This window comes from Phalaenopsis equestris, unplaced genomic scaffold (genome assembly GCF_001263595.1).
Source record: "Phalaenopsis equestris unplaced genomic scaffold, ASM126359v1 Scaffold000565, whole genome shotgun sequence".
NCBI classification, from domain to species: domain Eukaryota; kingdom Viridiplantae; phylum Streptophyta; class Magnoliopsida; order Asparagales; family Orchidaceae; genus Phalaenopsis; species Phalaenopsis equestris.
Window position 1 is genome coordinate 222,536 of NW_018165005.1, and position 18,446 is coordinate 240,981.

At 31.6% G+C, this 18,446-nt stretch overlaps 1 protein-coding gene across 4 annotated transcripts in view; it reads left to right on the plus strand.

Annotated features, from left to right (window-relative positions):
* The window catches only part of LOC110029342 (probable acyl-[acyl-carrier-protein]--UDP-N-acetylglucosamine O-acyltransferase, mitochondrial), an 83,314-nt gene extending 79,344 nt beyond the window's left edge, over nt 1–3,970 (plus strand). Inside the window, exons 9-12 of one of the 4 annotated variants that reach the window (XM_020731592.1) lie at nt 1,955–2,059; nt 2,829–2,915; nt 2,990–3,090; nt 3,659–3,970. In XM_020731592.1, the coding sequence (XP_020587251.1) occupies nt 1,955–2,059; nt 2,829–2,915; nt 2,990–3,090; nt 3,659–3,722 (357 nt within the window). In that variant the 3' untranslated portion in view covers nt 3,723–3,970. Of the gene's footprint in view, nt 1–1,954; nt 2,060–2,828; nt 2,916–2,983; nt 3,091–3,658 lie in introns of all 4 variants that reach the window. The other 3 variants (XM_020731591.1, XM_020731594.1, XM_020731593.1) reach the window with 3 other exon arrangements.
* Nucleotides 3,971–18,446: the final 14,476 nt, after the last annotated feature.

Below are 18,446 nucleotides of genomic sequence, written 5' to 3' on the forward strand. Positions count from 1 at the left end.
CATGAGATTTTGATCGAGTGCGCCATCATTTCCCCAACAATATGCATTTAAAGCATGTAGTGATAAATTTTTATACTCTAAAGTTAAGTCAAATTTCTCAACATGAAACCCCAATTTGCTGCTACTGTATGTTGAGTAATCAGTGCTCTAACGGTTAGCCTTAATCGAAAGTATTCTCTCATTATCAAAAGAGGTAAGTCATCATAGAATTTGCGCTTATGGGAAAACTCAAATCCCAAATCAAAATATCCTCACAAAATAATGGTGAAATCTCTATGTTTTCATATCTATAATTTCATTTTCTTTCTGAAAATTTTACTCGGAACCCCAAGTAAACCCTTTTGTTGTCAGTTATTTTCGAGAGGACCAAGGCAGCAAATTTTTCGGAGCCCCCACAGTTTTAAGCATTGCGTCTTAATCATCAGTAGACTTACCACAACTATTTCGGTTTTAGCTTTCTGAATACTCATTTTCCATTTGCTTATGCTTAGTATTACATGAGGTGAAATCTATTCTTCACAAATCATTTAGAAAAAAAAAATGTTTTTTCTCCTTGTGCATCTTTTTTTTTTCCTTTTAAATCATCCGACACCAATTTATTAATTTTTTTGATCTATCTAGTGAATAGATTTCATATGTTTTATTGTACATTTCTAAATCATTTAATTTTGTTTCTACTGCTATCTATAATAATGATGCTTTAAATGTTTCTCGAATATAATCATTTTTTAACTTATCATTTCTAATATTGTGATAGATCCATATTATTATATTATTTTTTGCCACGTCCAACTTAGCTATTGATGATTTTCTTACGGTCCAGCACCAAAATTAATATAAGCTGGTTGATTTAATTGCAACTTCATAAAATTTTCATGTCCCTATGATTCTTTTGATTATAGCCCTCTTGAGGAACATCATCATTATAACTCGCCAGCCTTTAATTTAAAATATATATTCTCATCTTTATTATTTATTTTTTTATATTTTATATCTAAGCTACTTAAAAATTTCACACTTAAATATAATTTTATATTTAAATAATATTGACTTATAATTGCTAATGTCACAATCGTTAGAATTAAACAGCATATATTCCATTCTTTTTCCAATTTTATTTTTTTTCAATAATTAAAACCACGTTTTCTTCCAAAGAAAAAAAAGTCTAAAATATCTCACCGTATATCTTTTTTAAGCAGTGTCATAACCAATACAAAAAGATATGAACTTAATGCTAACCTTTGGTATAATTTTATTGTAATTGAAAACTCTTATTTCAAGAAAGCTCTTTTGTCATTCCACAATTGCATCTAATATTAATCAATTTGTCATCATTTATTTATAAGAACTTTAACATATCTTAATTTTTTTATACTTCGATATACTTATACCTTTCAATTTATTGTCTGAAACATTTGATACATATTTTTAATTTGAATGCAAAACAATGCAATTCAATTTTATCCAGTTAAAGTATAATGGTAATCAGCAGTTTGAAACATTGCACACAGTTCAAATGACAATATAGATGATTTTATAAGGGTATATATGCAAAGGAGATTTACTTAGGTTTACAAGCACTGCCACATTCACCCATACGCCCATACTTCTCTATGTTGATTTTTTTTTATTATTTGTTATTTTGAAGTTTTTCATAAGCAAATTTATAACTTCAATTGTAGTCATTTTTTGCACCTTCAGCAATCCATCTTTATCCAGTTACCATTCAGATCAATTCAATTTTTGTTCTGAGTTCCTATCCCAAAAACTACATGCTTGAGCGCTTATAAGAACCATGATATGCCAATTTTAAAGTATGCATGAAATATTTAATCAGGAATTATGAAGTTATAGTAGCACCATGAAATTCGAAGTTGTGATGGTCAATTTCTACACCATTTATCAAGTTCTTTCATTTCTAAATTATGCACGCAACTTGCTTCCTCTTTTCTAGATTTCACAAGATGTTCCAAAATATATGATGGTTTCCGGAGATAGAGCAGAAATTCGTGGCTTGAATCTTGAGGGTCTTCGACGAAATGGATTTTCAAGTGAAGAGGTATTTTTTTTTTTTTCATTTTTCACTTTTTATGGTATATTTGAAGACTTTTCTTTCAACTTATACATTTTTTTCTGTAGAATTTACTTTCACAAACATTCCATAACTTTCATAAGGCCTCAACTAATACTTTCTTCCCAACTGCCAACAGACAAAGTATGACTGTAGTAGCATAAAATCAAATTATATCGTGAAATTAAAGTTATGTGTGTGATATCAATATCATGTGCATCTAACCGCGGAAAACTTGTGCCCTTAACCCAACGATTATATTAAATTCCATTTCTATTTGCTTTCTCTGCGGTCAAATCTTCTTTAGAGGAGATTGGTTGGGTAATGAATCAATAATAGATACTTGATGTTTCTTCTATATTATCAAATGTATATAATGACAAGTAATATTGCTTTTTTTCCCTCTGCAAAGTTTAGTTTTGGTGCTTAAGATTATAGTATTCATTATACTCAGAGAGTGACGTAGCATTGTGACATATTGCTTGCTTAGTCGAAGAAAATCTCGTTAGAGAGTAGAGAGGAATTGAGGGATGCAATTTTCTTAAATTTGTTGTTTTGATAGGAGCGACAATGAATTCATGATATCCAACCATTCGAGTACTACTATACGCATTAACGCGAACACTTATAACCAAAATTCGTCATTTTTTAATTATTGCCTAATAAAGCAAATGTTGTAGGACTTTATTTCGTATGTAATGTTATTGTAATCCTTTATTTTTGCTGGTTCTTGATTCGTATATCTTTGATAATGAAGGTCCAGACAATCAGAAAAGCATACAGAAAGATATTCATGAGCAGTGATACGGCCGCCGGAAGTTTCGAGGAACGGCTATCTGAAGTGGTAAGAGCCTCGTTGTTAAATTTTTAGCCATCATCATTGATAATCATGACATTTAAAACACTTCACAGGAACAGAACACAGAATTGTTTGGAGTTTCTGCTGTTTGTTCTATGGTGAAATCTATCCGGGATTCATTTACTGAAAGTCGCCGAGGAATATGCAAGTTTAGACATTTGTGAGGCTCTTAATATCTTGCTGCGTCAATTTTACCCTTGTGATATATTTTATGAATTGTATGTTAATCAACCACAAATGATAGATGTTGGTCTAGGTTGACTCAACTTGTTCATTGAGCTTCAAGTTAGTGTTCCTTGAAATGACGGCAATAACAAGTTTACTATTTTGAAATGAATTAACTAGTATTTAGGGTTTTTAATATGTTAAAAAGGGGTTTATTTGATGAATTTTTAATATTAGATTTGTGAATACTAAATATATTTTGATAATATTTAAAAAAGTTGCAAAATAAATTTTCTATTAATTTATATCCACATAATAATAACTACTTTTATTCTGTTATGCTAACAAAATAATAATATTTTTTAAAGAAAATGAGTAATTCAATAAAAGGTTTGAAGAAATAATTTTCATATTACTAATATTTTTAATTTATAAATAGTAATATAAATTTTATATTATTCATAAGATGCGATTTGATTTTATTGAATTAAAAAAAGTATGATAAAAAAGTAATAAAAATGTAAGGTATAAAAGACGTGTAATCTGGTTCGTTTCTCTCTCAGCTGCAGCATTGATTCTTCATTTCCCATCTCCTTCCTCTGTTTAGCAGGACAATTCAAACCCTAGTTATTACAAGAACTCCTCCGCTTCCGATCTTTACCAGAAGTTCCAATTGCTCTCGCTGTTATGTATCACCGCCAACCACTAATCTTGCATCTCCTCCACTTTGTCTTAATGTAAAAACAATCAAAGCTGCTTGTCGTCTCTCTTTACACAGCAGCATGCGAGAAGACCTCTGCTTGCTTGTTCTCTTTACCGAACAACAAATTACAGGGTTTTCACAGGTGTTGAGGGTTAAAAACGTTTTTAGGTGCTTTATTTGTAAATTTAAAATTTGGGATGTGAGATATGTAATTAGATATGTTTGGCATGCTATGTATGTAAAATCCCCATAAATGGTATTTCCTCTAAAATGTCTAGGAAAAAAACATACTGCTCTCAGTGTTATATATAGCATGTTTTATCTTATATGTGATTTTATTGCTCTTTTAAATATTCAAGCATATTCATAGTGTTAACCGTTGTGAATTGTTGCATAAGATATGAAGCATTATTCTTGCAACACTGACTTGACAATAGGTAGCTAAGTGGTGTGAAAGTCGACATCTATAATTACTTCTTATACTGTGATTTGGAAGAGCTTCTACTTGCTGTCAATCAAGAAGATCATGGATGAAAAATATTGAAGACATAAATTATATAGAGATGCCCCACTTGCATTCCTCATTGTAAATCATTTGATGGACATGTCTGGTAAATGTGTTTGAGGGAAGTTGTGTACATTGATGATTTGAAAACAGTACAGACTTAAAACAATTAATTGTGTAATACTGTGGCACATATAATCAATGGTCAATATGTACGTAGACTGTTGCAGTTATTGCATAAGGACATGGCATGTGATAATCTTGAGGATTATGGTTCATGCATGTGCAGCTCCCATCATGTGATCTTTAAGTAGAATGAACTTAAACTCTTAAACATCAAGGCTCCTTTTGGTGTAACAGTAGAATTTCATTAAAGTTATGGTTAAGCTTACTCCAATGGGAGCACCCTTGAGATGGGTGACTTCTTGAGATGTTACACCAACGGGACAAAACAATTAGGTAATTTCGCCAAAGAGAAAAATACCTTGATGGGTGAGAGTTTGGGCTGCCACAAATGTCATCAGATCATAACACTAGTTGGAAGATGGGAATACGTGTTATACAGAATAAATTGTTATGTCGTGGGAGCCACATCTTGAACCCTGGATGAGCTAAAGTGCAATATGTTGGGAGACCTCTTAAATCTGTAGGGGTCACCTCTAGAGTCCTATATGTCAGGTGAATGATTAGGGGTGCGAGCACTTACAAGAATGTCAATTTCTTAAGGGAGGGGGATTGTCAAACCCCTAAAGTAGAATGAAGTTGTACTATTAAACATTGAGGCACCTTTAGTGTAATGATGAAATTTCATTAAAAACTCCAAAGTTAAGAAAGCTCGTATGAGAGAACTCTCAGGATGGGTGATCTCGTGGGAAGTTACACTACAGGAGCAAAATTGTGAGGCTATTTTGTCAAAGTGGATAATATCTTGATGGGTGAGAGTTTGAGTTATCACAAATAGTATCAGAGCATAACACCAGCTAGATGGGAGCTAAGTAACATACATAACAAAGTCGTATGCCATGAGAGCCACCTGATGAACCTTGGATGTGACAAAGCGTTACATGATATGATCCACCTATTGAATATATAGGGAATCACCTCTAGAATCTCATTGGACGATTCTTGGTATAAAGCCATAACGAGATGTCGTGTACTTAATTGGGAAGATTATGAAACCCTTCAAGTGATTGAAGTCGGACTCTTAAACATCGAGGCTCCTTTTGGTGTAATAATGAGATTTCATTAGAAGCTCTAAAGTTAAGTGTGGTTTTCCTGGAGCACTCTTGGAATGGGTGACATGCTAGAAAGTTACACTAATGGGGCAAAACTCTGAGGTCGCTAGGCTAAAATAGGAAATACATTGATGGATGAGAGTTCAGACTGCCACAAATTTGGATGCAAATCCACATGAAATGATCTACAACTAAAGTCAAAGTTTATATACTCATAAATATTAATATCGGTAGGCTCGAGAAACATTATATCATCATTCTCGTATCTTTGAATTGCACTTATTGTTCATGTGCGAATATGCAACTTCTTAGCCCCCACAAGGTCCTAATTTATGTTACATCTTCTAATAAATTATGACACTATGTTCTATTAGATAGAGCATATCAATGCCTAAATATTGTGTCATTCTACATGATAAAAAAATCTATTAAAATATTCTAATTTATTGGTGATGATTGGTTCATATCTATGTCTAACATTATGTGTTAAACTCCATCTCATTGTATCTCTTGCAACCACATTTTGTTTGGCATTTTGTTATGTTGGTTATATATTCGTTTAAAATTCAAATGTCATCAATAATTTTTATCGATATATCTTCTAGAATATCTAAACATCGCCAATAGCCAATTATCTAATTGATCTCTTAATGTTCTCTCTGAAATGTCTTAAGAAAATTCTAGGTGTTGCACAAAAAAATATATATCTCTGTAGTCACAAATAATCCCAGCTTGGTGATCAAATATTAGAAAAGGTCTGCTCAAGTTTCAAACATAGGTAAAAATTCACACAAATTTCTTAAGAACTAGAACCATGACTTGTTACTTTCTCTACGACCATAAATGCTAAGAAGAAAGAGATTTTTCTTTGCTTCGACTCTCACCACACTAAGTGAAACTCTTGATATTTCTCTAATAGCAACGTGCCATCAAGAGTTAAACTGGCTTGTAATAGCTTTATTCACTATGTAGGGCGTGAAAGGTTAAAAAAGTTGTTAGAAATGATTTGTACTATTAGATTGAATTCTAAAAATATATCATTATATAAACCCAAAATGACATTTATTAACTTAAGTAAAAAATGGTATGAATCCTCCCAATTATCAAAGATGGTCTTTATGACTCTACTCACATTCGAAGGTTTTATATATGAAATTCACACATAAAATTTCATTTCCATATGATCAAACAGATTTTAGGTTTTAGAATGATCTTATCAAATGAGATGGTGAATGAAATAATAAATAAACTTCAAGGTGCACTATCGATGACCACCCATCAAAATTCTATGCACATATGTGTAATAGCCCGTTATAGTTAAAATCTTTTATACCCTCGCAATCCTCTTTATTCTATTTACATGTAATCACCAATGTCATGATCAAGTTTGGTGGACATTGTGCACTCAAATAATGGATAATTGACTTTCCATTAGAATTAATGTTATTATATTTTATATTGTTAACTATGTATCAACCATTAATTATGCATTTCAAGTCCGCTTTGTTATGGAAAACTAAATTCTTGACTAACATAGCAAGGATGTCCATCATACGATGAGTTTGAATTAGATGATAGACAATCAAAAGTTGTGTCCTCATTTCATTAATCAATTGTACGACATGCACATATATAGTCATTTATTGATATCATCACATATAAGGTATTTGTGTTAGCCTCAAAATGCATTCTAATTAAACCATGTCAAATTATCTCAGTTGAGGATATGTCTACTAACGTGTATATCCTAATTTCAGTGTCATTGTTGCTAGATTTAACACATGTACTAGTATCCATTATCTCATAGCCATATTTAGTTTGAGTAACTTGAGTGTGATCATTTACATGATCAACCTCTCTCAAAATTCAATAATGAGTTGATCATGTATATAAATTTCTCGTCGAACCGAAAGAAGAAGTCAATTAGCTTAATTAATCATTTTATATTATAAGTAAGTGGAACCAATTTGTAAAAGTTACTTCTACCATACCTATAATTTTGGTAGTTCATGAGATATGTTAAGAAATTTTCAATACAATCACAAGTGGTGTATTCCAAAGAAAGTTCAACTAAGGGCTCAGACATTATGTGGATATTGCTTAATTCGATACTTGTAGCAGTCTAAATTTTGACATAAACCATTAATGTTTGTTTGAGTACATCTAAAAGAATACACTCCATAACCTCATCATAATAATTAATAAGAGTTACAATGAAGCCCTCATAAAGTGGAAACGTATTATCATAGTATTTGTGTTTGTCCTATATGATAAACATTCAAGGAATAAGTGACGCTGTAATGTGGCTAATCAAAATTTGATTACGTGGGAATCTAAAGTCATTGATGATGACCATCGATACAGCTTGAGGCAAATTCATTCATTAACACTAGCACTCTATCATAGAGTAACATTTGAGTTAAAATTCATTGACATATTTTGATAATGTTTCCTAAGCAAAATTAGAAATCAAATTAATAGAGATTTTGAGATATTTGAGAAATCATTCACGAACTATTTTTTTACAAGACTAATACCATTTATGGTTAATCTAAAGTAGTTCTAAGTTTTTTAAGATTCCATGACAAAGGAGATAAAGTTGGCTATTATATTCACACATACATTTATTTATTATTCGAGAAGCAAGTAAAAAAATTTATGGTTGCATATTATTTAAATTTTTATAAATTTTAAGCAGGATTTTCATATAAATTAATGGTAAAATAATAAAAAACTTGATAATATTAACTTGTTATTAATTAATTATAGCTATAAGAATAACATTTTAATAAAAACTTCAAGAGTTTATTTATTTTTGCTTACTTATATATGATGTATTTATAATTTTCTTACCTTTTTATAATATTCTTTATATGTGAATCTTGTTATGTTTTATATAAATTTAGCATGTACTCTGTAAATTATTTCAACCAGAGACTCATTTTTAGCAATCTATAAATTGTGTCATCCAAGGGAATCTTGGTAGTGCTAAGGTTAAAAGAAGAAAACTCTAACTTCTATGACCCTATAGAGGTAGAGCCCAAAGAGGTGGGACTTATACTCGCTAAATAAATAGTTTTCATGTCAATGGAGAAAAGAGAGACCATCTACAAGGCTGAAAACAATCCCACAAATGACTTATACCACGTCTGGGATGGGGAAGTCTCTAACATCCTAAATGTGCTAGACAACCATCTAAGTAGAAATATATGTTGGGTCATTCAAGTTGAAGAAGCACAATGATTTCTCCTCGGGACATGGTATATGATGCAATTATCTAAAGTCCTAAGTGTGGATGCCCTATTAATATGAATGAGAATATATCCATCCATGCAACCCATTTTAAATCCGATCCGAAGGCCATACATAAAAGTAAAGCAGAAAACAAAATACTTATTTTAAAACGATGATATTTTAATCCTAATTTTTAAAAAAAGCTTAAAATTTTATTGTCGGAATTTTCACAGAAGTGAAATATGTTAGTCCTAAAGAGCCTAAATTATATCACAAGATTCTCAAAGAACCACAATCAAAGAATGAGTAAAATTAATACATTGTGTGAGGTAAAAAAACAAGTTAAATGTGAAATAATAATAAGGTCAGGTGTCACTGAGTCGACAACATATCCCAGAAAAGCAAAAATGTTGTCATACTCCACATATGCATGCTTGGTTCTAATAATATACATCAATATCAAAATCTGAAATTAAGATACATGACACAAGCATCTGCTCTTGGTCCCATCATGTGGCTCCATGCCTCAACCACCTCAGAAATTGTGCCCGTGAATTATTTTCACTATAGACTTTGTCCTAGACTCTGAAAAGTAAATAATAAAGTCTAAAAAAGACTGCATGAAAATCAAGTTAGCATAAAGCTATCTACATGCAACACAATCATTCATGCCCGGAGGGAGGAGATCTTAACAACATCTGCAAAAAAAGACATTATTATAAATTATTACAGCTCCTCTCTGTTAGACATGGTTCCCTGCAAGAAAACTGCCCCTAATATAGTAGTGTGCATGTCTCACACCCAGTAAACACACAAAGATAACACAAAAAAAGATGTATGTCTAGGGCAACCAAACAGCATAGAACAATAGCTAGACATTGAAAAGACTATTTAAGCACCCTAGTCCTAACCTAGCAAGCACATAGTGACCTAGTCACAATATTTAAGTGTGTGCACAGTGTAGGGTAAAGTCTAGGTGTATGACTTTGACAGGGTTGCCAAAGAGCCCCGTCCTGAAGATCCAACGAATCTAAAATATGTCACTAAGGATGAATTTTTAAATAGAAGGCCTCGCATATGGCCCAACTTATACAATTTTTATAGTAAGGTGGATAATACATATCAGAAAAATATTTGCTTTTTACTTTCAAAATATAGGACCATTAAAAGCGGGTCCGTACCATATAAGTGACATACTTTAGAGTCCTCATATATAAGTTGGTCATAATACAAAAACTCACATTACTCGCTGAGTTATCCTCGTGAGCACTGCTCATTAAGATATTATGACCAATAAATGGGTAATTCATCTAGTTAATCATCTGATCATCTAGCTGAACTGGGTGATGCACGTGTAATACAACAAAAAAATATGTTGTTTTAAGTATACCATTTATGCTTATTTTTTGTGATATTACAGTTTAAAGAATGATATTTTCATTTTTTTTGTTGCAGGTATATCAATTTTAGGTATTTGGAGCAAAAGTAGCAATAAAGATGAAATTTGGAGCCAAAACTATGAATTTTGGGAAACTGGCGCAAGATGCGCCAATATACAAAGAAGTGGCGCAAGATGCGCTAAAACCCAGAACAGCGCGGTGTTCAACAAACTGGTGTAAGATGCACAAGATTGGCACATGATGCGGCATTTGATAGAGAGCTGGCGCAAGATATGCCAAATTTGGCGCAAGATGCGCCAAAGATGACTTTTTGCAGATTAAGGCAGTTCGAGATGAATTTTGCACGATTAGAGTGATTTAATTCATCTAGGCACTTTGAAAGGTTCTTTTATGAAGGGATGATGGACATGTCTTTTGAATTTAAAAGAGTTGAGTTTTGGATAGAATTTTGGAGGAAATTTTGAATTCTTTTTGGATGGAAGCAGCCTTTGATAAAAGAGAGGGAAGTCTAGGGCTTGAAGAGAGAATGAGTGGCATGTAAAGGGGGCGACAAGAAGAGATAGAGAGAGAGAGAAAAAATATTAAGGGCTTGGAGATTTTCTTCAAGGATTATAAGAGAAGAGGGAATGTGAGATACTTCTTCTTCATTACACTTCTAAGAGAGAATTGAGAGTGCTTGTAAAGAGAGAAAGACTTGGAGAGAACTTCTAGGGATTTGCTTGACAATAATTTTGAGTTAAGTTGTGTCTTTTATTTCTTTTGTTTTGTAAACTTGTTTTTATATATGAAATTCGTGTTCATGAATTCTGAGTAGTATTTCTTAGCCTTCTTCCTACTTTGAAATATGGTTTTGTGAAGAATTGATTTTATTTTATATGTTCTTTAATATCAATAATTTATGATGATTTGAACTCCTATCTTCATTTAATTTTCGATCCGATCAATTGAAATGTCAAAATGTCTTGACAAACATATGTTCTGAAAGGGTTATGATTTCTACAACATGGGGATAATCATATTTGATTTCATGGGAGAGTATTTCATCCATGGAGTTGGGTGCAAATAAATAGGGAAATATACTTTGTTGATGCATAATTGGAGATTTTAAGGTGACAGATTAAAATCCTCAATTTGGTCCAGTTGATTGGAAACTGATAGGAGATTGTTAGCCCTCAGGTGAGGGAGTACTGAAAGCTCTGAAGTGACAGTCGGTATCCTCATAGCCTAACCACGAATTAGGGACCAAATTATGAATTAGTCAATGTTATTTATACACTCGGAAGAGAGTAAAAAATATGATTGCTTCTATTTGGAACAAAACAGTTTTTATATATATTTTCAAATGATTTTAATTTCTTTACGATCCATATACTCTTTGTAAAGGGGAATGATGCTTTCTTACATTTGAAATTTCCATCACAAAAACTAATGTTTAGTTTGTGTAAGTTTACTTTTGAAAGATTAGCATTTAATTTAGTTAACTTTGTCTTTCAACTGCGTTTTAACTAACATTCACTTGTTACTTAATATTAAAACTTTTCACTTTACTTTTTGTAGTTTTAAAAATTGTACTTTACATTATAATCTTAAAAATTAATCTTAAAAATTTACTTTACTTATAGACATTTTCAACTTCCCTGTGAGATCGATATCTAAGACTCCATTAGAGTCCTTTATTACTTGAGTGATACATATACTTACATTATTTTTAAAGGGGAGTATTTAGTACCTTATGATTTTGAGTTAGAAAGAACTAATAGAAAATTTTGAAAAAAACAAAAAGAGATAGACCATATTAGCAAAATGATTTGCAATTTAAGTAATGCTGGAAATGAAAATGAACATCATCAGAGACCTTTATAAGATTATGTTAATCCTACAACAAATGAAATTCATTTGAGTATACAAAACCTTGTTGTAGCTACCAATTCATTTGAGCTTAAACCTGCTATTATTCAAATGGTACAAAACAATCAGTTTGAGGGAACAACAACTGAAGATCCTAATCTTACATTATTTTTAAAGGGGAGTAATTAGTACCTTATGATTCTGAGTTAGAAAGAACTATTAGAAAAATCGAAAAACAACAAAAATAGATAGATCATAATAGCAAAATGATTTGCAATTTAAGTAATGTTGGAAATGAAGATGAACATCATCAGAGACCTTTAAGAGATTATGTTAATCCTACAGCAGTTGAAATTCGTTTGAGTTTACAAAACCCTGCTGTAGCTACCAATTCATTTGAGCTTAAAACATACTATTATCCAAATGATACAAAATAATCAGTTTGGGGGAACACCAACTGAAGATCCTAATTTACATTTTGCTAGTTTTCTAGAATTGTGTGTTACTTTTAAATATGATGGAGTGTCGAATGATGTCGTTAGACTTAGACTTTTTCCTTTTTTACTAAAGGATAAAACTAAGATGTGGTTAAACTCTTTAGCACATGGATCTATCAGAATTTGGGGAGATTTATCACAAAAATTTTTATCTAAATATTTCTTTCCTTAAGAACTACTAAGCCTAGAAACGATACTCAACTTTTTATCAGTTTGAAGGGGAATCAATTTATGAAGCTTGGGAAAGATTTAAAGATCTCCTTAGAAAGTGTCCACACCATGAATTGCTAGATTGATTAATAATTCATTATAATAGATTGATTGGATCTCTTAGATTGATAATTGACGCTGCTGCTGGTGGATCATTAATGTCAAAACCATTCAATGAAACATATTCTTTAATAAAAGAGGTGTCTACTAATAATATTCAATGGCCCTCTAAAAGAGCAAATTCAAAAAGAGTAGCCAGTATTCATGATTCAGATGTAATTTCTATGTTAGTTGTACAAATAGCTGCTATATCAAAGAAGATAGATCAATGTGGAATCAATTATTCTCAGACATCACCTGTGCTTGAGGAAAACTCATTGGAACAAATGATAGAATATCAATCTTCTTATGAGACCTTAAATGCACTAAATAATTGTTCTAATAATCCTTATGTCAATTATTATAATCCTGGTTGGAAGAATCATCCAAATTTTAGTTCCAGTAGTAATAATTCTAATGCTGCAAATCCGCAATGGGGAAACAACACTGTGACCCATTGGGAAACTCCAATAGGAAATCCAACTTATAAACCTTATTACCTACCCTCCAAGTTTTAATAATTTATAGAGTAAGGAGAAAAAGTTATCAATGGAAGAATTGATATTGCAAATGGGGAGTCAATTACAAAGTTAAGGAGTTGCAATTTGAAACATGGAAAATCAATTGGGATGTATTGCTACCACACTTAGCAATAGACCTCCAGGAACGTTGCCTAGTAATGTTGAATTAAATTCTAAAGATCAGAACAAAGAGCAAATTGAGATTATTCAACTAGAAAGTGGAAAAGAAATACAAAATAGAGTTAAAAAAGAAGTGGAAGTTGAAGTTGAAAAAGATGAGGTGGAAAATGAAAATTTTGATGAAGATTTTCATTTTGGGTCTCAATGTCCTATTAAACCAATGAAAATCACTGTAGAAAAACCACCACCTCCATTTCCTCAAAAATTGAAGCAGAAAAATAGAGATAACCATTTTTTAAAATTTTTAGGAATATTGAGGAAAATAACGATAAACAATCCATTTGTTGAAGCTTTGGAACAAATGCCAAGCTATTTGAAGTTCATGAAGGATATACCTAATAAAAAATGTAGTTTGTAGATAATGATACTGTTGAACTCAGTGAAGAGTGTAGCGCAATAATTCAGAGAAAGCTTCCTGAATAACTTAAAGATCCTGAAAGTTTTACAATTCCTTGTGCTATTGGCGAAAGATTTTTTTTAAAAAAGCTTTATGTGATTTAAGAGTCAATATTAATCTTATGTCATTATCAATTTTAAAAGGTTGGGTTTGGGAGATATGTTACCTACAACTGTAACTCTTCAGTAAGTTGATCGTTCGATTAATTATCCTAAAGGAGTTATAGAAGATGTTTTCGTAAAAGTTAATAAATTATCTTTCTTATGGATTTTATTGTATTAGATATGGAGGAAGATAAAGAAATTCCAACCATTTTAGGAATACCATTCCTTGCCACTGGAAGAGATTTGATAGATGTGTATAAAGGAAAACTAACTATGAGAGTTAGCTAGCAAAAGGTTACATTTAATATTGCAAAATCAATGAGATACCCTGCAAAAGAGCAAGAGATTGAATGCTTAGATTGAATGCTTTAGATTGAATGCTTTAGAATGTATATTAATGAATATCTAAGCCATGAATATTTTAAAAATACATTTGAAAGGGAATTTGAAAAGGAATGTTTGGAATATCAAGATGAGGATAAAATTCAAGATGAATCTACGGAAGTGAGTAAAGAAGATTTGGATTATGTTCAGGAAAAATTTGAAATATTAGACCCAACAGAAAGTAATAAGAATTTGATTTCATCTATGGAGAAACCTTATGAACTAAAATTGAAAACACTTCCTGCACATTTGAAGCATGCATTTTTAGGAGATTTAGTTACATTACTGATACATCTAAAATATATAGTATTTTTATACACATTTTTATACCTATTTTTGAGATATTACACTTTAATGAAAGATTTTATTGTGTTTTTCTTACAGGTATAATCAAATGGATGGAAAATGCTAAAAGGAGTGGGAAAATGCTAAAAGGAGTGGAAATGGAAAATGCTAAAAGGAGTGGAAAATGGTCAAATTTGGAGAAAAATGAAGAAAAATGCAAAAATGAACTAGGGCGCCTAAGCGCCAAAAGCTCCGCTCTTAAGCTCCAAGTACCCTCTGCTTAAGCGCCAGAAGGAGTTACTTGATGAATTATTTAAATTGAGCGGATTTTTGAAGAGGTGTTTAAAGCAATCCTTGATAAAAACGTGAGAAATAGCCCATGGACACGAAAATTCATTCAAATGGATTTTAAGGGGGAAACTTCTAGAAGATTCGTTGAATGGAGACACATTTTGAGGGACACCAATTTATCTTTTGGATTTATCAAAGAAGACTCAGATCATCAAAATCGTCGCCGCTAGAGGCCAAACATCCATAAAATTCCATTACCGTCGTCGCCGCCGGCCACCTTTATTTTATTTTATTTTATTTTTTTTTGATTGTTATTTTGTATTGTGAGAGAACGAGGAGAATTCAAAGTAATTTTAAGACATTTGGTGTAGAGAACCTGATATAAGTGTTTATATTTGTGTCTACACTTAGTTTTAGTTTAGATTTCCTGTTTGTGTGCATGATTTCTACTTTTAAACTCATGTGTGGTTGTGTTTTCTTCATGAATTCTGAGTAGTTTTCTTTATTTTTTTCCTTAAAATGATATGTGATTAAATATTTAAAGGAAGTTCTATGAAGTATTAGACTTCAATGTTGGAAGAAGTTGTGATGATTCAAAACATTGCACTTTATTTACTTCTTGATTTGGCCGATTAAGAACACCTGTTGTGAGAACATATAAGATCCAAGATGGTATTGTCTTAGTCAACAAATGGTTGGAATCACATATTGATTTCATGAATGTGAATGTAGTTTATGGGGTTGAGTGCAAATAAATAGGGAAATAAACTTTTCAACGGTGTAGAATTAGAGGAATTTAGAGTGACAGGCTAAAGCCCCCAATTTGTTCTGTTGTTTTAAGTTTTGATACGAGATGTTGGCCCCAGGTGGAGGGAGAAGAAGGAACTCTAGAGTGAGATCAAGTATACTCCCTGCTTAGTCGGTCTTCAAAACTATCCAAATTATAGATTATCCAATATTCTTTATAGCATCTCTAAGAAGGGTAAAGAATATTATTGCTCTTATTTGGCACAACACATTTAACATAATTCCACTACAAAATTTTTATATTTATCACTGATTCATGATAAGGAAAAAGATATTTTATTTATATTGCCTTCATCTTGCAAATATTTTAGTTAATTTAATTAGTTGCTTACTTTAATTTCAAATTATCAAAAATTATAAAAAAAATCAAACTTTCATCCCTAATTTAGCATCTTAAGTTTATGTAAGAATATATTGCTAAGCAAGAATATATTGGTAAGAATATATTGCTAAGCAAAATTTTGTTATCTAAATCTAGTTCTCCCCGTGGGTTCGATATTCGGGACTTAATCAGAAAGTTCTATATTACTTGACAATGATATGTATACTTGCATCGTATCCCATATTTAAAACTATAATTGCATTCTTATTTGCTTCATAGTGAAAGATTTACCTAGCTTTTGCCTGGAACCATTTTTTTGGCGCCGTTGCAAATTAAGAATATCTATTAAGGAAATTAATTGCATACATCGCATTTTACATCTATCTATATAGAAAATCAGGATCAAGTTTTTGGCGTTGTTGCCGGGGAAAGAAGGAAAAATATAATAGTAATTTGCAAAAAAGTATTTTCAAAAGAAGTTTTTAGAACAAAAGATTTTTATTAAGTTTTATTTAAACTTTAAGATTTATTTTAGGAATATTGTAGTGTCATTTTTATATAAAGTTCTTGTTTGTTTGTTTTTTTTCATTTTATTTCATTTTATTTTATGTGTTTTATAGTAATATATGCGTAGTTCAGGTTTCACACGACTTGTGCCTTACGATTTTGAATTAGAAAGAACTATTAGAAAAATTAAAAAAATAAAAATCAGTGAAAATTTTCTAGAAATGACTAATCAAAATAATCAAAATGATGAAGAGTTTAGACCTTTCAGAGTTTAGAACCTTTCAGAGATTATGCAAACCCTACGGTGGATGAACTTCAATGTAGTATTCAAAAACCCACTGTAGTGGCTAATTCATTTGAGCTTAAACCTGTTATTATCTAAATGGTATCAAATAATCAGTTTTGAGGAGCAACAACTGAAGAACCAAATTTACATCTTGCCAATTTTCTAGAATTATGTGATACATTTAAATATGATGGTGTATCTGATGATGTTATAACACTTAGATTATTTTTTTTTCTCACCTAGGGATAAAGATAAGATATGGTTACATTCGTTATCACTTGGATCTATCAGAACTTGGAGTGATTTAGCGCAGAAATTTCTTGCTAAATATATTCCACCTTAAAAAACTGTGAAGCTTAGAAATGATATTACATCTTTTGATATTACATCGAAATGATATTACATCTTTTTGTCAGTTTCAAGGGGAATCTATTTATGAAGCATGAGAATGATTTATAAAACTCTTAAGAAAGTATCCACAACATGCTATACCACATTGGTTAATAATTCAAACTTTTTACAATGGAGTAGTTGGATCTCTTAAATTCATTATCGATGTCGCTACTGGTGGTTCATTGATGTCAAAAAAATTTCAAGACCCTTATGCTTTAATTGAAGTAATGGCTACAAAAAAAATTCAATGACCTTGTTGACCTCACTTTTGGTTGAGGTTTAGTTTTTCCTCTTTAGTAGCCTAGGGTCTAGCCATAGAATTTCCTATTGACTATTCCTTAAGAACTAGAAAAAGCAACCCTCATCATTAGAAAATCTAAGCCATTTTTTTTCTTAACTTGAAGTTCCACATATTGGTCAAAACCTCTAGCACTTAGTAGGTGGGGTCAATATTTGAGAGCTCAAGGTGAGTCCCCATAGGACTGCTTGGCCTTAAGGTTGACCCTAGATGTTGTCCTGGAGTTGGTTCATTCAGTTGTACTCACTTTCACTCACTTTCACTCGTAACCCTAAACCCAAAAGTTGTTGACTAGATCTACCCAAATTACCTAAACACTCCCGAACCCTAAATTTGGCCAAAAATCCCAATTTTACCCAAAATACTTAAATTTGTTCAATAATCATTTCAAGCCATTTGAAAATACTCAAATTGCCCAAAACCACTTTGAAAATACTTTTCAAGCCATTTGAAAATACTCAAATTGCCCAAAACCACCCAAAATTTCCAAAATTACCAAAATACCCCCAAATTTGCCAAAAATACAAAAATAACCCTCAATTGGTCTTGATCAAGCCTCAATTCCACTCAATTTTAACCCAAGTTTAAAATCCCCAAATTTGCCCCAATTTGGCCATGTCTCCAAATGTCATCTAATTGAATGCCCAAACCCCAAAATTGACACCCAATTGATATTGAGAACTCTTAATAATACTCCACTAGACCATTTTCAACCATCAATTTAGAGTTAACCCAAATCTAGCCCAACCTAAGCCCAAGTCTAACCCAACACCGCTAAATTGACCACATGCCCAAAATCCCTCGAATTGAACCTCCAAATCAATTCAAAATCATCACAAAACTTT